Source organism: Lates calcarifer, linkage group LG21, assembly GCF_001640805.2.
Source record: "Lates calcarifer isolate ASB-BC8 linkage group LG21, TLL_Latcal_v3, whole genome shotgun sequence".
NCBI classification, from domain to species: domain Eukaryota; kingdom Metazoa; phylum Chordata; class Actinopteri; family Centropomidae; genus Lates; species Lates calcarifer.
Genome location: NC_066853.1, coordinates 16,522,824 through 16,545,925, shown reverse-complemented (window position 1 = coordinate 16,545,925; position 23,102 = coordinate 16,522,824). Strand labels below are relative to the sequence as shown.

Below are 23,102 nucleotides of genomic sequence, written 5' to 3'. Positions count from 1 at the left end.
CCCCCTGTCGGGCTCATCGGTAAAAGGAGAACAGCACCCCAAGGCCCCCAGTGGGAAACAGTGGAGTAAGATTTGGATGATAGTTGACTGTCTCATACTCGTTTAAACAGACGTCCAATAGTGCTTTCTTCTTTGTTCTGCAAAATGTTTCAAAGTCAAAGAAATGTCAGTTGTTATCCGTTGTGAATGAGCACAGCAACATTTATGTAAAAATGTATCCACAAGCACTTATTCTGTGAGTGTGAGTGCATGTTTGTGTGTGTTTGCACAAACCTTGCTGCGAGCGTCAACGTTTAGCAGACACACCCCACAAGCCAACTCCTTGGCATTCTTGATGCCATGCCTCAGAATACAGGCGGAGAAATCTAGGGAGCTTTCATCAGGCTACACACACACACACACACACACACACAAAGAAACACAAACACACACACACAATTTTACTTCCTGCTGCAAGGGAAAATGTAGTCATCTCTATTCTTATAATAACACCAGTGAGAACAAGTCTGCCTACAGTAAACATCTCCAAGCATCATCAACTTTTTATAAAGACTTTGCTTGACTAATAATGTGCAGAGTATTAAAAAAACCCAGCACATATGTCTTTATTCTTTAAGAAAAAAAAACCTGTATGCTTCAATTAAACGTTAGTTTCATTTTTTGGTGTCAGTTTTATTTGCTGCACTTTGAAAACAATATTCTTCCTCTGCTGGCTGTGTGGATGAGGACAGTCCTCCTCCTCTCTGTTTCTGTTTTACAGACACTAGCAGACAGCTGGATAAATAAATCTATACAGTCCTTGTCATCCCTGTTGATCCGAACACTGGCCTACCAACAGGCTCCTGCTACATTGCATCCAAATCAATGGATCATTGATTTTAGCCTAATGGACCAACAATACTAAATTCACTAACATTTCATTAGGTTATTTGCAGCCCTTTTATTGTGAATTGACCTTCACTGCTCTATTACCATGTGAACTTGTGTATCTGCACTTGAAGAGTGTAAACATGTCTGGGCGGTAATAGAAGGCAGTAAAGGCAGCTGTGTACATAAATAAATCTGTGCATTTTTTTTTTCTGTGCTATATATCCGCCCTGTGCTCTGGCAGATTTACAGATTTTTGAATATCTTACAGCGAGCTTGGCCAGTGACATGAAGCCCATGAGGTTGTTCCACACACGGCTGATGTCCTTCAGCAGCTGCTGCAGCTTCTCAGAGCACACTGCTGTTGCCTTGATGCCCAGCTCCACACGCCTGGTGACACGGTACACTTCCACCACACCTGATAGAGGGGGAAAAAAAAAAACACAAGCAAAAGATTTTCAAGAAACATGTTTTGTTGCTTTTTCTGTTCCATTTTCAAGAGGCACGCTGGCACAGTCCCTCGCTGTGACATGTTTGTCACTCACAGCTCATTAAAAGCAGTGAAACACAATAAGGGAGCAGGACCTTGTCAGACCAGGCAGAGATAAGCCATCACACACCAGAGCTCGTTTTAATCTTGTCCTCTCCGTCCTTCAGAGGATGTAAGGCCACATAGAGGGTTCTTTAACAGCCTCTTGTTCACAAAATTCAGCTAACACTGGCTTGTTTACAGTAGTGTGTGTGCACGATTGTGTGTGTGTGTGTGTGTGTGTGTCTGTGTGTGTGTTTGTGTGTGTGTGTGTGTGTGTGTGTGTGTGTATGGGGTTTGTGATTCCTCACCCAGCAGGTACTCCATGCCCTGAGCAGACTGGATGACCTCGGTGCAGACAGAGGAGCTGCTGATGCCATTCAGGGTGTTGTTAGCTTTAGTGATGACCTTAATGTGGGAAGACAGAGGCCAGTCTCATCATAATAATAATTATCATGCAACAGTTGACAAACATGTCTGTAAGGAGTGAATGTTGGTTTGATTTGACACAAACCAGTTTGTGTGTGTGTGTGTGTGTGTGTGTGTGTGTGTGTGTGTGTGTGGTCCTTTAAAAAAAACAAAACTGCAGGAATATTTATTAATTTACAATGTTTTGGTCTTATGTATGTTGCAACACACTAAATGCAAGTGGTGTCTCATTTTCACGTGTGCTGTGACTTTTTGGATTATTTGAGGACATTTTAAAAAACTTTAAAATTGTCTTAAATCTAAATCCTAAAATGAAAGAGGAAAGAAAATAATTTCTTCCAAAATGTAAGCGATAAAAAAAAAAAAAAATCCTGAAAAACATTTCAGTGCCTTTTGGTTATCTAAATTATTCTACTTTGTTTGGTCCCTCTCACAATAAAGTCTCTCTGTGGTACGAGGTCAGACACAGGACACAAACAAATACAAACCTCCAGAGCACTTTCCAGGCACCTCTGCCACTCGTATGCGTAGCGCTCGCTCTCCTACAACACAGCACAAAATTATCTCAAAAGAACACAAAGGCAAAACAAGAGGAACAGAACTGAGGAAAATTTCATTATGCTTCCTGAGTGTTGTGCTGGAAATCTGGTGGCTGTTAACTAGCAGCTAACATGGCGCAGTTATCGCCACCTCCTCCTCACCTCTACCTCCCCGGTCAGGTCCTTGTACTTGTCCCTGATGACAGGCAGGGCGGGCTTCTCGTTCAGGGTGTTGGATCGGTCTCTGAAGGGCTGCTCTGGAGCTGGAGACGGGGGCGAACGCCCGATCTCCTTCTCACCCAAACTGTGACTGCGTTTGTGGGAGCCTGAGACAAAGACAGAAGAAGAGGGAGTTAAATTATGCTGGAGAGAACCACAAAAACACACGCGCACACACAGACACATATATATAACTTTTATGTTCTTTATCAATTCAGCAAACTGAGGTGATGACTCATTTTGAGATATGCACCCATTTGTTTGCAATCATTATACTTCCATTCTGTTGCAGCTAATTCCTCCTGGACAAGGACGGCATGAGTAAATACTTAATTTATGACAAACAATAATTACGTACAAAACAGAGGCACAAATATGCAGGTATGAATTATTCATAGGAACTCACACACGGACAGATCCTGGCAGGGTACCACAACAAACACGGGCACAAACACATGCTAAACTCAAAAGACTATTCCAGTGGGGCTGGCAGTTAGTGTGGCCGTCTGTGTATGTGTTAGTGTGTGTGAGGGTTGTCCAGACTCAGGTAATCCACCCCCACCCCCCACCTCACCTCACCCCTCCCATGCCTCATTTTCCCTACATAACCCCAAAGTCCCACCATGATCAGATTACCGTTCCACTGGCTGAAGAGGAGTGAGTAAAGTCCTCTTCTTAACACAAATTAAATCCAACGCAGGGAGATAAATTTATGGGGCAAATAGGCTTTTATCACAGTGCAGGAAATGCTAATAAATTATTCGTGGAACACAGCACCAGCAAACAGCGTTTAAAAAATGAACAGCCTCTAAGTGGATACGGTTAATTTCTGCTCATGGATTTGTTGGCCTCTGCTAATCTATCTCACCAGTCACTGCCAATACAGCAGGGCTGTCATCTCAACACTGCCATCTAATGTTTGACAGCTTTATTACAGGTCTGATGGAGGTCTGTAGTGTTGGGGTGGGGAGAGGGACGATGCTTGAGGAGGGTGTTGAGCCATTTTAGGGCCAACGGTTTAGAGTTGGTCAGCAGAGTCATGGATTTCATTAAAAACATGTAAAGTTTGATCAAAGGTCGATATCAATGTTACAGTTTAGTACTATGAAACTATTTTCCAATTAAGTGATTATTCTAAGAAATTAGTCTACAATTTTAATACTTGATCATCTAAATCATTTGTTATGCAAAACCGCACAAATTCACATGTTCTAGCTTCTCAAATCTGAGGATTTACCAGTTTTCTCAGTTTAATGTTTTTTGTAAAACTGAATATATTTTTCATTTTGAACAGTTCATCAGACAAACCAACCAATCTGAAGACATCATCTTGGGAGCTGCTGAATTGTGATAAGTAAGTGATTTAGGGCTGCAATTGATGATTATTTTCATTATCACTTAATCTGGGTCATAAATGTCAAAAAAAGTAAAAAAAAAAAAAAAGAAGAAGAAGAAAATTTTGTTCTTTTCTATCAATAGTCCAAAACCCAAACATATTCACTTTACAATAATGTAAATTGTCAATAAGTCAATAATGAAAATGAATGAAAATCAACATGATGACTGTGACTCACCTTGAACAGACAAGTCAAAGGTTGCCAGTTCATTCTTGATCATCTCCTCGCTCGACTTCACTTTGGCCTGAGTGCTGGCTTTGAGGAAGTCAGACTTGCCAAATTTAGGCTTGTCCCCCTGGAAGGCACCAAACTCATCCAAGGCTTCATTCTGGTTTCCTTCAGAGCACACCTCAGCGGTGGCAGCTGGCGAGTCGGACTTTTCAGAAACAGTACTTGCAAAGTCCCCAAAGTCATCCTCGTCGTCAACGCCACCCTGGTCACCGGAGCCAAAGTCAGCGAAGGCTTCAAACTTGTCATCTGTCAATGAGCCATCCTCGGCAGGGAAGGAGGTGGTGAACTTTGCTACGGAGCTGCCTGTGATGTTTTCGGTGCTGCCGACAGTCAGCTCCTTCCTCTGTGTTGGGCCTAAAGATGGAGGAGAAGCTCCTTCCAAGCCCTGTGACTTTCTCACCTCACCGGGCAGACATTCCTCTCGGTCTGACCAGTCATAGCTGGCCAGGGTGCTGAGGGCCGACGTCCCAAAGGGGTCAAATTTCAAGTCGTCTCCTTCTGTAATGACAACACAGACATACCAGTGGTTCCTAGGAATAGCACAGATCCTGTCATGATAGGAGGTAGATTAATGAGCCTGGGCAAGGGACTGAGATTTCTGTCGGGTCATCACTATGTTACTTATCTAGTTTAAGTGATATCTCTTCTCTTCTAGTGGTAGCAACGTGTTGAGAAAATCTCTTTGAGACTGTTAGAGGGTCAGTTCACTCAAATTACATAACTAATTTGTTCAAGTACCTCTTATGATGTCTGGCCATGCAGATCGTTTTTGTTTTATTTGTCCATGTTTGATATCTGTCTCTGAGATTTTTGCCTCCACCTCAGCACACAGGGGGTGAATGAAATTTTATATTTTTTTATTTGTATTTATTTTTATGTTTTCACTGGAACTACTTTCAACTTGTAGAATTAGAAAGCAAATTAATTGGCAGCTATTTTGAAAATTGATTAATTATTTCAGACTTTTTTTGCAAACAGAAATATCAAACATTTGGTGGTCCCAGATTCTTAAATGAATGGAAAGTAAATAGAGCCGAAACAATTAATCAATTGGTCAATTCGTAGATTGAAAGAATAATTAAGTAAATTGTTTTGGAGTGTTTGTTAGACAAAACAAGACGTATAATAACCTCACATTTTTATCTTGGAAACTGTGATGGTCATTTTTCACTGACGTTTCTGATTGAACGGCTTATCAATTACCAGCAGGTTTATCAATAATGGAAATAAGTATTAGTTGCAATCCTACTTTCAACAAAAGAAACAGGCACTCAGAAAACACTTCTCTGTCCACAGAATCCTGACATTGTTTTGAAAAGAGATGTTTCTGTTAAATCTCAGAATCTTTTCAATCACAGTTCACCTTTGTTGTTCTGGGCTGGAGGACGAAATCTCCCAAATTTTTCAAAACATGTGCAGATAAAACCAAACCTATCTCCATGGCGAGATGTCACTACAGGTAAATACTTTTTTCTGTTTGTTTGTTTTGTTTTGTTTTTTCCATAGTTAGGATAATCTGCAGAGTCAACAGTGGCAAAATGAGATCAAAGTACCCCCTTCCCCCTATTTTGCACTTTAAAGATGTGAAAATAAATGCTGCAATAACCTGGCAATCACAGATCTTCTTATTCAACACATTCAACACATTCTGATGGCACCTGACTAATTCATCTTATTTTAAACTCCCCACCCACATTTTTGTGTTTAATAAATTCTCATAATAATAAATAATAAATCTCAGAGTAAACAAGTTGTTTTGATGTCTGAGTCGAATCATGTTTATGAAAAGAAAATTACTGCCATCATTTTCCTGAAACACAATGAACACTGACGCTGTTGTTTTTTGGTGGTGGACAGTTCCTCTTCTCTGTTCTCATTGGTGACAAACAGCTTTCATAACAATACTCAGAGCTGATCTCTCAATACTAAATGCAACCTGAAGGATTTTGTCTGCTGACAGCAACATTAATAAAAGATCTTCCCTGTCACTTCTTGTGCTCTGTTTCTCACACTGTGTTGTGTAGTTTTTTGATTGGTTCCTTTTTTGATGATGGCAACACTAACTGACAGCTTGCACACATTTGTCAACACTTTAGTAGTCAGGTCTCCCTCTCACTTTCTCTCACACACTCACAAACACACAAATCGACCTTGTTGAACCCTTCCTATTTTGCACGACAGAACCCTCAGATACAAAAAGCAATTTGTGAAATTGACAAGGATCTAATGCTGCGAGCCTCGTGACGTTAGATCACTTTATGGCCTCTCAAGAAAAGAAGAGAGAAAATAAGACGGTACGCATTTCAGCAATACCAACAGTAATATTTATTACGACAACATGAGTAGAGAGAAAGAGAGAAAGGTCACAAAGTACTGTGAAAGAGGTCTATCATTACAAGAGGTTTGTCAAACTAACACTTGTAAAATTAGATTTCAGTCATTTAGAATACAAGGGCATGCAGAGTCAGGAGAAAAGGAAGAAAACAAACAGCGAGAAGGTAAAACAAAGATAATCCGAGGATATAGAAGCAGAAACCAGAATGAGAAGGCACATTCACAGACTAAAATCAGTAATTCTGGGGAGATGACAAACTTTCTTTAAATACTAGGATGTAAAGCAACAGGTGTCTTTTTGGAAAAAAAGATTTGAATACAGAACACTTGAAAAGCCAGGTTGAGAAGATAATTCAAAGAACAAGCTCAAGGCAGGAGGCATTAACCCTTTGAGGACCTGAGGGTAAAACTTGGTTAATAAGGTTTTGTACAAACTGCACTTTAGGAGCAGTCAAGACTTAAAAGCCACATTTTAAGAGGCTCTTTATGCATGTTGTCAATTATGAAATAAGATTAAATCCTGGTGTTCACTCTGACAGAAAATTAAGGGGAGGAGATCACAATATCTGCATTACTCTGCATGTAAACACGTGAAGTGGTCAATTCAAGCACTCAAAGGGTTACAGGAAACAAAGAGGGCCATCCTTACACCTGACATCCCAGACAGGGCCTTAATTACACCCAATCACAGATGCAGAAACAGATTTAAAGAGACAGTATCCTTTTTCTCTTGCTACAGTGATTGTTTGTCAAAAGCAGGCTAATGTGCACAAAGTCTTATGTTCCCCTAACTAACAGCATGTCATTATTTTCTCAAGACAACAATATTCAGATCAGAACATTAACCTAAAAATACGTTAATGAACAGTTTAATCTTACTAAATACTGTAGGCTACATTTAATTAACATAGTTGGCAAATCACAACAAGATCAGGGAGTCTTTCTAGTTTCAAAATAAGAGCTTATATTCCTTATGTAATAAAAATACACTATTAAATCTGTATGTATACATTTTTTCCTTTGATAAAAACAACTTGCAATACTGTTATGCATAAAATGGTTATCTTGTACTATGTTCTTGTCAATTTCACAAATTGAAAAGGCAGGCACACTGCAGCAAAAAGCAAGGCAGGAAGGGTAATACTAACTTCATTATGTTCTCAGAGAGCCAGACCGTAGAGCCACACATGATAAATTCATGCTGAAATATCACAGATAACGGTAAAATAAATAAATAAATAAATAAATAAAAATAAAATTAAAATCTGATTCCTTTTGTGCTCCAGACTCAAAAGGAACCTTTCAAAAGAAATACTGTCTCTTTAAGCTTACGTACATGTCCAGAAACACAGTGCAAAGCGTTGTGAGGTGCTCAAACTGCTCGGCCTGCTACACTTTAACAACAGGTTTGTCCCAGAGCTCTCCAAGAACAAGAACAGCAGATTAAGTGTGAAAGGGAAATGTGGAGCAGCTGTTATAGTAGCATAAAAGCTTTTAGGAATGTTATCGATGTTAAACTGGGCGCTGTCTCTGCCCGATCAGCATTGAAGCCTAAATGTTTAGCTGCATCTCCATGGACTGTCTGTTTGAACATATGGTTTATTCTCAGTACAGAGGGGCCTGTTTGGGTTAAACCAAAATCTGACCGCTGTACAGAAACTGAAATAAGGCAATGGGGATGTTTACATTTATGATTTCCTCTTTTCAATGTAATAATTATGAATTGATTGGATGACATGATATGGTTGGTATGTTATGTTGAAATACTTGATACTGAGACACATCTATGCAGACACGTGAGTGCACAACATGTCAGGTAAGGACCTCTACAGCTGAAAATTCAAGACAAATTAAGTCAAAAAATGAAAATTACAAAAGTCTGAGTTGTGAGGTTTTCATCTGACAAAGATTAAATGCAGTCTCAGGTTACATCAAGAGTTGGTCTTGAATGTTGTTCTGTGAAACATGAGCCATGACATGGAAGGTGAGATGCCCGATGAATAAATGATGAGCACTGGAGAAAGAGGAGGAGAGGGAGCACTGACACGGACATTACCTGATTATTATGGAAATTAGTTTGATTTCCTTTTAATAAATGACCCAACAACAAGCTTTAGGTAAACTTTAACTCCAGTTTCATGGACGTGAGGTAGGGGAGAAAAAGCCAACACGCTATTATGGAGACGTCTCACGATTAGAGGGCCATTTAACCAAAATAATACTGCATGGCAAGTCTGAAAAATACTGCAGGGTAATACAATAGCTGACGCACTCACATTCAAACATTCTGGTCTGAAAATTGTACTGCATCCAGCTATAATGTGCCTAACATCTCAGCTGCTTTTGTGACACAAAATATCATTGTGGCTCTATTTCAAAATAGCTTGTTTACTGTTGCAGCATGCAAAATTTCCTAATAACAAGTAACAATTCACTTTCAGCTATTCAAAATCATATCATCTGTTCTGTATTCAGCACAAACCAAATGTCAACAGTTAAAAAAGGTGAATGATGGCTTACAGATAATGCCTTTGGTAAACTGCAGCCTATTGTGCGAAACCTGTGATTAGAATAAACAAGAGGATCATCACCGTAACAGCCTCCTGTACTCGTCTGCATTCAATTCAGCCTCTCTGTTTGTACTGCACAACACGTCAACACACATACACACGCGCACACACACAGACTGGCCTGTGGAGACAAAAGGTACACTAAAGGGAAGTGCGATTCAGCGTGGACACACAACAAACAGGGAGCTTATCCGGGTCACACAGACAGCAACCAGGGAGCTCGTCTATGAATTATGACTGCCAACACATCAAACCCAGGCACTCGTCATTTGTAAATAAACAGAGATATGGGCCAGGACCTTTCTGTCATTACAACAACAATAATAATAATATATGTAGAGAAAGAGGGAAGGGAATATGGACATAAAGAGGAAGTAAGATTCAAATAAATACATAAATAAATATATGAATAAATATGTTGAGATGAATGATGAAATGTAGGATGAAAGATATGATGCATCATTTATGATATGTTATTCATGTAGTGTTAAGTCTGTCTTCTGTATTTGAGCATATTAAACTCATTACTTGCCCTTTGACCTCTCGTTTGGTGGTCACAAATGGGCACTGAGGAGGAGAGGCCACTGCTGGCCCTGGAATTAATACTGTGTGTAACTGGAGTGGACCTCACCAGAGCAAACGCACTAATTCCTCACCTGTAGCAGGGGGCTGGTGGGCCGAGAGACCCGGCAAATCCAGAGAGCTGTCCGACATCACGTGCTTCAGGTCTCCACCCATGTCCGACAGTTTCATGTCCAGCTGCACAGAGAGCGCGTCCTCGGAGTCGTCCTTTCCCACACTGCTTCCCCCAATGGACGGGAGGTCGAGAGATTTGACAGAGGCGGAGTCCTCTTTGGCCTGTTTGAATGCAGCCACCTTGTCCACCAGAGTCTTCTCAGAAGCCCCGAGCGCTGTGCAGAACTTCGAGGACTGAAAGTCGGCAAAGTCGTCCGTGTCACTCTTGAGGGAAGAGAAGGAGCCGCCGCCACTCTCTTTGGTGTCATCGTAGGCGAGGCCTCCCTCTAGAGACAGCTGTTTGAATACGTCGTACTTGTCTGAGCTCTGCTGAAGCCGCTGCTGCGCGGAGGTCTCCCCTTGGACCTCTGCGCTGCTCTCGCCTTTAGGCTCCCCACCAGAACTACCAAACGCCATGAAGTCTGCAAAGTCGTCCTGAGGCGCTGCTGCAGCTCCACCTGTTGCTGGAGCTTGAGCAGCATCAGAGGAGGAGCCAAAGAGGGCAAAGTCACCAAAATCATCTGCCCCTCCCCCTGGAGGTTTAGCGCCACCTGGTAGGAGCACTAGAGAGGGGGGCACAGACACAGAGGGGAAGGTGCTGGGTTTTGTCTCAGTGGGGGCAGGAACAGAGGGAGCTATAGAAGAGAAAAGGTCCAGGTCAGCCATGTTGAGAGGGTTTTTCGGCTGAGAAAGAGATACTGCTGGTTGCTGCTGCTGCTGCTGTGGTAGTTGTTGTAGAGACTGAGAGTTTGGGAAAGCAGAGGGGAAGGAAGGCTGGAAGATTTTGGCCTGTTCTGAGGGGTCTAGTGGAGAGACGCTGTCGGCGGTTTTAAAGTCTGTGAAGCCATCATCAGCGCTGACAGACTTGAAATCTGCAAATCCTTCCCCTGTGAACCAAAGACAACAATTTGAGTGAAAAAAAAACATTGGCAGATAGACATAATGGGATATCAGACTAAAAAGCCTCTGCTGCACCAACCATGATTCTGTCATTTTACAATCCTACAAGAAAGGAAGCGGGTGGATTAGTTTGCCTCTGCCACACTGTGAATGCTCATGATATACTTTGAGTCTTCAGACGAACTGTTGGCTGCAGAGTATCCAAAGAACGGCAAACGTCACTGCACAAAAAAAGCTACATCATCTAAAAACACAAACTTCCCCACTACCATGCTGGAACAGAATATGATAAAGCCATTCTGCAAAAAAATGACCATCTTAACCAGTTATTTTATCTGCTTTGTGTCTGAGAAACTCTCAACTTTCCAAGTGAAAACTTCTTCCAGAGAAGTGGTGAAGGTCAATTTGCATCCAGTGCTGTTTCAGTATTTTAGATGTGTCAAGTATATTTTTAAGCAAAGCAGAATAAGGAAGAGACTGTGAAAAATCCTGCATTTTTTGAGCTGTCTGTATCCCAGCAATTAAAGTAATTGTAAGATTTTATTCTTTAGGGACGGTCCAAATATAGCAAAATAACACCATTTATTGACATGTCAAAATGATTCAGAAGAGACAAATTTGACTTGTCAATGGGATACAATTTTGGGAATAATACTGATTGTAAATGCTGTTTATTATTATTATGCTGTTATTATTCCAAATTAATAAGATGAAAACAACACCTAAACCTATGTATGTATGTATTTTATTCTATTTCCTTTTACTAATAAAGCGTATATATGATCTTTTGTAAACCTGTCAGATTATGTGGCGAGGACTATCTGAGTAGAATTATAAGATAATGTTCAATAACGTTTTTCAGATTTGTGCAAAGATTTGATTCTTTAAACTGAACTGCAACAATATAATAATAAGTGAGTAGTTTTAACATTATTTTTTTCTTTAAAGAAAATAGTGAGTGAAATTACTAGTTAAGATGGGTTTTTTTTTGCAATGAGAAAACATCATATGTGCTACAAATACTTCAGCAGTAATAACATTTTTAGTTTTTTTGTCTCAAAATGATGCAACATGGTGTTGATACAAACCACACAGAAAAAAAAGTCAGAATGCATTCTTGAGTTTCAGCGGTTGTTAATCCACTGTGGTATAATATATGCATGGACTGAAATAGAGAATCTGTTCGCACTGCTGGTGTACGGTGGAAAAGAGATAACTAATGGGCTCATTAAGGAGATGGAGCCTGACAATGCCAAGGAAAGGTCACTGCAAAGCATGACTTACTGGAGTTGTAAGAGCTGTCCCCATCGCAAACTGTTCTAATGAAACAGGGATGGGAAACACACTGGTATCAACACTGCACACTTGCAAAACAAGATACAGTGTAAACATGGAACAATACTAACATGGCATTATAGTGACCTAACAGTTTTACCTAAGTTATAATACAATGTTTGATTAGAGGGAATTTAAAACTAACACCACTCTCTTTACTACAAATTCTATGTCCTCCAGCCATTTGCTTACAGGGACCATCTCAGAGCCCAAAATGTCCCCTTTGTTGTTTCAAGAGGCCAATACCCAACAATGTACTTAGAAAAAACAACGGCTTTGCTAATATGTGCGCGAGTGCAAGAATGTTGACTTGAATGTGTAATAAAGTTTCTTACCGACTGGTTTTTTGTCAGCAGGTTGCTCAAGCTGTCTGAAAACACTGTATTTGTCTCCAATATCTGGATCAGAACAAATAAAAAAGAAAATTATGAACAAAAAAATATAAAACATTTACCAGACAGGCAGGTGTTGCTTTAATCCAGTTTGTTATAGCATGCTATATGTTGTTCAATGATTCAAAACAGTTAGTTTATAAGTAGTTAAAAATATTAACTGCAGGTTCCCTCATTTAAGCTGCTTTGGAAATCAACTTGAAGTTGTAACCTTCAGGGATCAATATTATTTTAGAAGTCGTAAGTGAGATGTGTGGAAAGCCATATGAGTGACAAGACATCTGAGGTGATGGTGTCACTCTGCTTTCAATCACTCCTTGCCAGTTATCTAGCTATAAAGTAGCAGAAGGCATGTCATTCTCTGTGTTGGTGCGCTGTGTTAAACTTATTTTTTCCCTTCCTTCATCTTTTCTTTACCTGGCTAGAGAACAGACAATATTCTTAACACACCATAAAATCTGAGGTTTGTGTAGAAGGTACCTGAAGCATGGGGTGTCGGCTCTGCGGGCTGATCCACAGACAGCTGCTTGAAGACGGCGTACTTATCAGAGGATGTGACGGAGGCAGATGAGGAACCAGAAACTGGAGTCAGCATGGCAGACGTGCTGCTGAGACACAATAGCTATAGTCAGACATCAGGAAGAGTGAGGTTCAGTGGTAGTGTTTAATCCCCATAAGCTGCCTGAGCTGATTGCCCTGTGCTCCAAAAGTTTGGAGTCACTTTTTTTCTGTTAAAAGCTTTTTCATTCTAACTATTACAGTAACTGATGCAAGCTGAGAGAGCTCTTATCCATATCTTTGTTTTATACCGGCAAAGACTTAATAGACTAAAAGACTAAATCACACTTGCAAAGAGTGCTGCAGAGGTGGGTCATGTATAAGTATTTGTCTACCTTCATACACTGTAAACGTCAACTGATGTCTTGTCCAGTTATCAATGCAGCCTGTTGATGTTTGACATTATGTTGTTCTGATTATGAGAAAGCTCTCCCTGCCTTTTTAAACATCTAACTTTTTTTTCCTAAAACATTCATTTCGGGTACAAATGACTGGGGTCTCTTTGAAGTTCTATAGCTGGCAAATGGCATTCAGCCCAGTAAAAAGCAGCTCTGTTGCAGTGTTTGCAATTGTGCGTTTCATGTCCTTTTCGTGAAGCTTTTAACTCATGTTGTCTACTGCCTATACCTTGTACCAAAACACAGAGAATTTAAAAAAAGGAATAGTGTAACATTTTGGGAAACATGCTTATCCACGTTCTGGCAGAGAATTAGATGAGTAGACTTAGTTATGTCGGCTTAACTAAGAAGAGTAGGGAACAGCTTATTAATTAACATGTTATATCTGGATTAAATATGATAACAATTTCCATTCCGATGCCCCTGTGAGATACAAAAAACAAAGCTGCACATGTATAAAAATCTTACTTTACATTGCAAAAGTTGCTGATATGATAAGACACAAGAATCGAGCACTAAGTGGAATCATTAGGCTCCGTTTCCAGTGAATGTTATTCTCCTCAAAGCCATTTCTCAGCAAGACATCTGACAGTAAGTTATGCCTGCCACTTCAGGCTGGCAACCTAACAAGAGCTTTTCAGCCTCTCTTTTAATTAGACAACGATCTGTGGGAAATTTTTGTTACATGGCTGAAACAGTCAGGAGCGTATGTTTTCATGGGAGGAAAAGAAATAGAAAATGCCTTTGCCACTTAGATAGGAGATACTTTAGTTCTGCTTTTTCTTTGTCTTTCAATTGATAATTGCCTTTCAGCTTCCTCTCTGTGACAAGACAGTCTCTCCATATGGGCTGGAGAGAAATATAAAGAAATGAGCTTATCTACTGTCCACTGGAATGAATTCATTAAGACATGACCCAAACTCATTGTTATTCTGCGGAGGTCAAAGCAAGATATTAAGACAGTGTGTCTGACTGTAAGGTTTCCAAGACAGACAAGGCAAGACACAAATATTATGCAGAATAACTTGGCTATAAATAACCATCCAGCGCTGAATATTAGACGCTCATCGCTGCAAACATTTATATCAGTTATTCAGAGAAGTAGCTGAAGAGCAAAAGGAGTCAGAAATAATGAGGAACACTGAACTCAGCACTTGGTGAGAGTCACCAACTAAACCTTTCAGATTGTTAAGACACTGTTAATTACATGGGCTAAAATTAGAACAGTATGTTGCAATATTTAAATTTCAAAAGACAGTTAATCAGTTAGGCATACTCAGTGTCTCCATAGCACACATAACCTGTACCTGTTTTGATGCTGAGGTGCTATGGTGGTAGGGAAGCTTCCTCCTGACTCTCCCTGGAACTCAGTGAATGCCTGGTCTCCTGATCCTGCCTTTGGAGCCTCCTGGAAGTCCTGGAAGTCATCGTCATCTGCTTTGGTTCCCTGCGTCAACAACGTGTTAGTTAACAAGATGTGAGTAACAATTAACTGCAGTGATCAGAGCATGACACCAGCGTCCAGGAAAAGGCTGAACTAAAAGCTTGGCTGTGTTACCTGTGTGGGAGGGAAGCTGGCGATGAAGTTAGTGTTTGTGGGCGGCTGAGCTGGTGCTGCAGGTGTCATGGCCATGACTGGTGGTGCTGATGTTGGCATGGCCATGGAGACTGGGGGCTGGGTCATCATGGGCTGCTGGTGCTGGGGCATGACAGGGGCCATGGCCATAGCCAGGGCCGGCAGGTTGGGCACTGGTGGCGAGGGGAACTGACTGAGGATTTCCACATTCATTGCTGGGAGGCCGCTCTGGCAACAAAGGAAACAAGTTTAAAGATTTTCATAGTCATCAACAAAAGCAGTGAAAAGAACAAAATTAGCAATGAACTGATGCTACGACCAAGTATTGTCTATGTAGCCAAAGCCAAAGTTATGTCTTAATACACTGATACACATAAATTAGCCCCATTATAATGAATGATGCCACTGTAGCGTATTCTGAGTCAGTCCCACATGCAATGTCCTGCTGCAGTAAATACTCACTAGAGCATAGAGCAGTATTAATCTGCTGCTGAAAATAGCACCCAACAAATGCACAGTTTACCCGTTTGGGTAACATTTGCCAAAAACCACAGTGCCCAGCTGTTTAGGAAAATTACTTTGCTCTTTATAAATGAAGCTATATATTTTTGACATTTGTAAAGGTGAGATAAGAACGAATGAGCTTGGGGCTGAAAACTACAGAGACAGTGGGGAGGTGAAATGAATTGAGACAATAACACATTGCTGGTTTTGGATTTGTTGACAATAAGAAAAAATACAGAATAACATCAGACTTAAGTTAATCTTTTAATGTTTTGCAATATCATTTATAAGAATAAAAATCAAATTAAGGTTTTGCCATAATTTGTCATATAAAAATGGGGTGATCAGTTAAATCATTTGAGAGTGAACAAAGATCATGAGCGATATCACAGCGCAGTGGCCACTCGTATTCACTTAACTATGAAAAAAAGATGTTTGCATATAAATTATTCAACAAAGTCAAGCTCCTTTGAATAGATGTCACTGGCAGGCTCAAACTTTTGCCTCCCTCACTAGAGAATGCACCTTGTTGTGCTTGTGTTTTAAGGCTCTTGAAGATTTACATCACCAAAGGTGTCTTATTATTCCTTGCATGGAAGCGGTGGCATGCAATGTTTCGTGAGCTGCCTGCAGATTTGCATCCTCCCAGGGGTGGTTGTGACAGGCCCGGGCTGAGGATGATAAGAAGCCTCCTGCCAAACTCGGCTGATGTGGACTCAGCCATATATTTGGCTTACGATGCTTCACAAGCCCTGGGCTGATTCACAGCGCTGTTCCTTTCTCCCTGTTTCTAGCTAAGCCCGTCTAATTTCAGCGTGGTGTTTACGACACAACTGTGTGGAAGACATGGGGGGGGTAAATGAAGTCGTTCTAAGTGGATAATTTGTTTTGACTCTGCTGTTTACCTGCGCCACACCAATTAGTGCAAGTACAGTGTAGAGTTCCTCCTTGGTCAGCATGCCAGGTGTTGTGCGGTTCGCTGATGCCCAGATTTGCCCCAGTGCTTCCCTAGGAAGACCTGATGACATTAGTATTGGGTAGAGCTTGGCTGTGTCTATCCCTGCTGGGGTCATGGTGAATTCAAGAACCTTCTTGAACATGTCTGAGGACAGAAAAACAGACAGGAGAACATTTGTGTACACTAAAAACACAGAGGTAAACTAAGGTAATTAAATATAAAGCTAAACTGAAAATCAGTGCAGTGTCATTTCTTCTCACAAAATACAAAATATCTGATATGTTAGGCTGGACACTTTCATGTGTAAATGTTTACCTGGGACGAGGCTGTCATTGTACACCCAGGCTGGCAGCATGGGCTGGATGTGCTCTTGTTGTGGGTACACGCCAACACCTGCTGTCACAAGCAGAAACACACACACACACACACACGTGTGCACACACAGTTAGTTGTTATAGCAAAAGCCTTGTCCAGGCATACGATTTGCCAAGCCTCCTGGCAGCTGAGCCCTGCTTTGTATCGAACTCAACAAAATCATACACCTGATGTCTGGAAGGCTCAGTGCAGACGCAACGCTCCTCTGCACTGAATCACAAGCGTCCTGCCACGTCAGACATCTATAAATCAGTCTGTGAGCTATTTCCAGATTCAAGGAAAGGGGAGAGAGGAGACTGCCTTGTAAGAAAAAATAACTGAAAATCTAATTACTCTGCTGACATTGACCTAAATAAACTTTTTTTTTACTGCAAATAGTCAAAGAAACATTTTTTAAAAAGCTATGCCTTGTTTTGAGACCCTAATGCCTCCCTGTAAGGCATTTGTTCTCTGCCAATTTTCAAATAATAATCCCATCAGTCTTGGGCAGTTAAATTAATCTTATTGCAAATCTCCCTGGTCTCCATGATGAGCCTCTATATTACCCTCGATGACATGGAGGACACAAACACAAACAAACAAATTACAGCACAGAGGAGTAGCAGAGTAGCATGCACAATCAGACTTGGATTATGTTTGTGCCCCAGCGGCACCTGCCAATCCATGCGCATCCCTGTTAAACCAAAGCAGTCAGCATGCGCCAGAGGTCGTTCTCTGAGAGGGTGTTACACGGCGAGAGAACAGACGGCAGATTATTGAGTCAGCAGGTATTACCCCAAGACCTCGACAGACACAGTCCGTTTCCACAACGTGTGCAGAGGGTGCCAACATGAGAAGGGCCCTGTAATAAGATCTGGCCAGAAGTAACAGAGGTACAAAGCAGGCTTAAGAGAAGTTGCAAAGACACCAGGAAGGGTACCCTCAAAGACACCACCACACCGTGATTTCATTTACCAGCACATAGGCCACAGTAGCATGATGCCCATTCCAGAATCTGTTACAAACAAATTATGACCCAAAGAGACAGGAGAGATTAAGCTGCTGCGAAAGTTACAGAATTATTTTGTCAGAGTTAGAAAGAGGGAAAATATTTCCCTAAGACAGAAAGAAAACTACCACAGTGACTGTGTGTTAATAGTGCAGCAAAGCAAGGGTGAGAAGAAGAAGCTATTAAGTCTAATAAACAGGCACTTCTCTCACCACTGTCACTACTGGTTTGGGGGGATGAGTCAGCAGCTGATGAGGGGACGCTGGGTGCTGGCACTGGGGCCTCAGGTAGCTTTGCAGTGAAGACAGAACTCAAGTCCTCAGAGGCCACAGTCCAGTTCCTTGCTTTAGTGCTGGGCTGAAACTGGGCTGAAACCTTAGCTCTAGGGCCCATTTTAGCCAAACTCTGCTTGGATTTAAAGCTAACCTGGGCCATCTTATCAGCAGTAAGATCACATGAGGAGAATAACTTCTCTTCCAGGGATGGTCCTAGAGGGGTGAATGAGGAACAAGTTTCTTTATAACACACACTAGCTATACACAGCAGTTCAAGATTCCTATTTATCTGACAAGTACACTTACTGTTATATTTATCTCTTAACTAAGCATCTCTGTTTAAATGAAAAATCCTAATCAGAAATTAAATTGTCTCTGTAATTTTACATCTGGGAAAAGCAGGAATAAAATCTGTGGTTTTGTATGAGTGAGTCACTGTTTTGTTTATCTCTCGCACAAGGATGCACATGCATGTATGCATGCGGCTGATGATGCACAGTCACACCAATGGTGTAACACTGATCAACGGGTTGCGGTAAAACACTAAGATACAGTATGTTGCAATGCACCTACCAAAGGAAAGAAAAAAGAAGATGACAAACTACTTAAGGTGAATGTTAACAATACTGCATTCAAAACGTTTTAAAAATCAGCTTTGAAAATGTTTTATGAGGAAGGAAATGCATTTGACATGTTTGTTAGTCCTTAGGGATGCACACATTTTGGTGAGCAACACTGAATGTAAACAAAGCATAACTCTACAGGACACCTTTAATCTTTATCTGTCATGAAAGGAGTTTAAAATCTTTAAGAGAAATCTTATTTTTCACAACCCTAATAACATCATGTTATTTAACTATTATTTAATCATATAGAGCCTTCCTCTTACAGTATAATTACATGCTTGCAGTTTCAAATGTGTCTCCTCTCCAACCACTATGACAAGGTCAGCAGGAGTGAAAGCTTTCATTATTATCAGCTCAAAAACAGGCTCGAATCAGGTATTATTTAGTGTTACTTAATGAAAAAAGCAGTTTTGCACATCTGATACTATTAGCACCAGGTTCAGTAAACATCGCCCTTAGTGTATTTATATTTGTTTTAATGTCACACAGTATTTTGTGCACTATACATGAGCACCTATCGCATTGCTGCCTGCACATAGTATATTAATCCTTTATTACCAGCATGTAGCTTTTTTTATGCGTATGTCAAATATTTTATGTAACCTAAAATTTTGATTCCAAATTTTCTGATACATTTGTTCATTTCCCACAAACTTATTCCAAACTTAGGTCTAACCTCTGTTCCATCAGAGGCAAGCAATCATGACACCATCTAATCTGCTTATTCCAGATGCTAAACAACTAGGTCAGATATGTCTCAGAGGATTGGGGATGACACTCAGCAGAGGGCTAGCTGTTGCATTTCTCTGGACAGAAGGTGATCTCACTGTCCTGTCATTCATAGTCTCAAGACTGAGGGCTGTCACAGAGCAGCTGCTCATCCCAGAGATTAGATGGCAGATGACACATGAGAGTGACAGTCTTCTATCACTGCACAAACCATAAACAGATTCTGTGGTTGGTTCAACTACTACATGGTTAAAAGCTACTGAGAAACAAGTCAAGCTTCTTATTTATTCTGCAGTCTTTTTTGCCTAGTTTGTAGTGTCTGCTAGCTTAAAAGGTTTAGGTAATGAGGCCATCTGCTGTGCTGGCTGCATGTTCTCACACTGCAACACAGGCCAAGACCAACCCAAAATCCAGAGGTACCAATGAAAATATTCAGCATCAGCAATAAAGGCAGCACTGCAAGTGCAAAAAAAAAATCTTCCAAATGAATTCAAAGTGTAAATGGTTGAGTATAAATTATGGGGATGGGAGGGGAAGTGTCAACAAAGCAAAAGAAGAGTTACCTTGGAATGTAGATTGGGAGCTGGTGTTGACAGCAGAGTGTTGGGAGGCAGTGGGAATGGACACAGAGGCAGGGAGGGACTGAGGGAGGGATTGTGAGGTAGGGAACGAAGGCTGGCCTTGGGCTTGAGAGGAGAGGTGGAAGCTGGAGGAAGGGAAAGTATTTACAGGACCCTGAACAAAGTCACTAAACTCATCATCGTCCTCAGAGAAACCTGCTTTGGGGGCAGGGGACAAGGGCTGAACGTTGGCCTGAGAGGAGAGGCCAAAGGTGGAGGAAGTAGTGGAGGAAGAAGGCGGAGGGAAGGAGGCTGGGGCATCTACAGGCCCCTGAAAGTCACTAAACTCGTCATTGTCCTCGGACAAAGCTGGGGGGAGGGAGTGAGTGGTGACAGACGAGTGTGATGGCGATGAGTCTGCAAAAATGAAGAAATAATGATGATGGCACAACACGACACACACTACAATGGAGAATGAATTAAGGGCTGCACATTGCAAGAGTGAGATAAACACTATTTTGTGCAAGATGAGAAGCTGCAAAAATCAAATAAAGACCTAATATTCAGCATTTAACTAATATTCAGATACAGTAAAAAACTATTTATCAGCTTTCAAAACTGCATTTGTATAAATGTCATCACCAGAGTAATGACTCTAAAGCAGAGGTTCCCAACCTGGATCCAATGCATCACAAGAACGGGACAATCTTGAAGGGTCATAAGATGACTAGTGGGATACAAGATGGATAAAAAAGAAGAAAAAACATTGTCCTCAAACATAAACTTCTAAACTTTTTTCTGACTTTTATTCTTTGCATTTTTCTTGTGACATAGCAGACAGTTTTAGCTTGTCTAGTCACTGATAATTATTCATATTCAATATCAAAGAATTATAAAAGGTGAAAATCAGTCTCATAGCCGTATGAAACTTGTGACAAGGAGCTGTGTGTTAAATCTGCTTCATTTTAAGGTAACATAAACCAGAAAGGTTGGAAACTTCTGCTCTAAAGTTTGTTACTGTAAAAGCATGCCAACAGTTTACTGAAATGCAGAATTAAGTTAAGAGAGGGAAATCTACAAGTCTAAGACTACATCAAGCTCAAAAAGTGAACACTGAGGTCTGATGTGCAGGTACTGTGTAGAACACAAGTATGAAAATTAAGACAGTACCAAACAGTGACCATGATAATACTGACAAGTATTATGAAGTGAGAGACAGGAAAAATAATGTGATAAAAATGTGTGACTAAGAATCTGTGTTGCATATTATATACTCAGACAGAAAATCCCAAATTTGGCTCCTCTGGCTGCCAGCTGGGTGGCCATCATGCTGACCTGTCTCTAATCCAGTTATTATTCTCAGACGGAAGCATTTCAGCAGAGCTACAGAAAGCACATCTGCTGATGGAGAGGCACAACAGGAAGAAATCCCAGGGATTACAACTAAAAGTGTTTCGGTGAAGCTACCTGGCTTCTTGGTCTGTGATGATGGAGTGGGGTGCATCTTGGCGTCTCTGCTGAAGCCGTCCAGGTTGCCTTTGATTGCCTCCAAGGCGTCGTCACGGCTCTTCTCTCCTGTCTGAGCGCAGCACAACAGAGTATCAAGAGCCAAGAGGGTTACAAAGATGAGGGGCGGACATGTCAGAAAAACAGTAAAATAATCAGGATGTAGAGAGAGACTCACCTTGGGTTTGACACTGCTGAGCAGCCTTAGCTTCTGTTTCTGCTCCTCAAATTGTCTTCTTTTCCTGTCCTCCTCCAGCATCTTCTGCTGCTGTTCCAGACGCTTTCTAAAGGGCAAGAAGGGTACAGACATTATGTAGACCCAAACAAAAAATATTCTATAAGGGGTTGGGAGCAAAGCAGAACATAAGAATTTAACACTATGTACTCAGATTAATTGGAATAAAATAAATATACATCTGTCTTGTTGACAAAAGGTATTATACTGGTTATTTATAAATTAATGTTGTTAGGGTCACGTTTAATCACTCAAGCCACTGTGCTCTGCATATAAACATAGAATACTGAAACATACATAACTTTTTTTTTCCCCCAAGTATTTCTTGGGATTTTTGCTTATGGGGAGATATGAGGTCTTATACCCCTAGGCCACCAGCAAGCTCCCATGTAACAGACATTTAAAAAACATATAGAGTATAAAACATAGAAGCAATGAACAGGATGGGTAGAAAAGGACAGAAAATTCAGAAGTCATATTGAAATGAACTGATAAAAAGAGAGATGAACAGTATTTAGTTATAAACCAAAGTATTGGACAAATTCAAATTGTGAACTAATGGTACAAAAATTTAAGAGTCCATTAAAGTGATCACGATTAATCCTAAAGTGGGCGCAAATGCGTGTAGCAAATGTCACCGTAAACCACCCAATAGTTGTTGAGATACATTAGTCTGGATGAAGATGGTGGGTCTGACTGATATTGAAATCCCTAGAGCCGCAGTGTTAGTGTGGCTAAAAGCACAGTCTCTGTTCCACATGCACGCTCACAGGCAGTCTCCATGATATTAGTGTAAAAATGTCTTACTGGTGCTCCTCAGCCATTTGTTTCTGCATGTCAGCAGTATACTGAGGTCCAGCAGGTCTCATGCCCATAAACTGTGGCTGACCCAAAAACTGCATCCCTGGGGTCTGCATTCCAATCGCCATCCCACCCTGTTAGAAACAAATAAATAAATAAGCATACAAAAAAGAGGCTCAGAAATCTCATTAAACATTCCTACTGTCACACTCCTTTCACTTGATATTAAATACTAACACCAAGGGAAAGCCAAGCAATTCAGAATCACGGTAATAATGGTGAATAATGATGTTTAAAAAAGTTTGTCACAGAATTAATTTGGACGCAAGCCGGGGTTAAGAGGGGCTCTAAGCCCAGGCCTCTGCTTTAATGAAATCACTGAAATCAATACAGCAGTGTTTCACCATTATATATTCATCAATGGAAGCCCACATTAGCAATACTTCAAATGCAGATGACAAAATACCCAAAGGGACTTAAAAAGGGTCAGTTTCTACCTCAAAATTCTAACAAACACAGGATCAAGAAGATAAATA

At 40.8% G+C, this 23,102-nt stretch overlaps 1 protein-coding gene across 11 annotated transcripts in view; it reads right to left on the bottom strand.

Annotated features, from left to right (window-relative positions):
- The window catches only part of synrg (synergin, gamma), a 39,057-nt gene that overhangs the window by 8,080 nt on the left and 7,875 nt on the right, over window positions 1-23,102 (bottom strand). For 2 of the 11 annotated variants that reach the window (XM_018665343.2, XM_018665346.2), the window contains exons 4-22: window positions 22,573-22,700; window positions 21,709-21,814; window positions 21,492-21,603; window positions 20,028-20,441; window positions 18,047-18,322; window positions 16,787-16,867; window positions 16,419-16,615; window positions 14,992-15,237; window positions 14,741-14,880; window positions 12,958-13,085; window positions 12,421-12,483; window positions 9,772-10,737; window positions 4,158-4,709; window positions 2,527-2,690; window positions 2,314-2,367; window positions 1,708-1,804; window positions 1,137-1,285; window positions 274-384; window positions 99-137 (exon numbers count right to left, since the gene is read on the bottom strand). In XM_018665343.2, the coding sequence (XP_018520859.1) occupies window positions 99-137; window positions 274-384; window positions 1,137-1,285; window positions 1,708-1,804; window positions 2,314-2,367; window positions 2,527-2,690; window positions 4,158-4,709; window positions 9,772-10,737; window positions 12,421-12,483; window positions 12,958-13,085; window positions 14,741-14,880; window positions 14,992-15,237; window positions 16,419-16,615; window positions 16,787-16,867; window positions 18,047-18,322; window positions 20,028-20,441; window positions 21,492-21,603; window positions 21,709-21,814; window positions 22,573-22,700 (4,023 nt within the window). The remainder of the gene's footprint in view (window positions 1-98; window positions 138-273; window positions 385-1,136; window positions 1,286-1,707; window positions 1,805-2,313; window positions 2,368-2,526; window positions 2,691-4,157; window positions 4,710-9,771; window positions 10,738-12,420; window positions 12,484-12,957; window positions 13,086-14,740; window positions 14,881-14,991; window positions 15,238-16,418; window positions 16,616-16,786; window positions 16,868-18,046; window positions 18,323-20,027; window positions 20,442-21,491; window positions 21,604-21,708; window positions 21,815-22,572; window positions 22,701-23,102) is intronic. The other 9 variants (XM_018665344.2, XM_018665347.2, XM_018665345.2 and 6 more) reach the window with 8 other exon arrangements.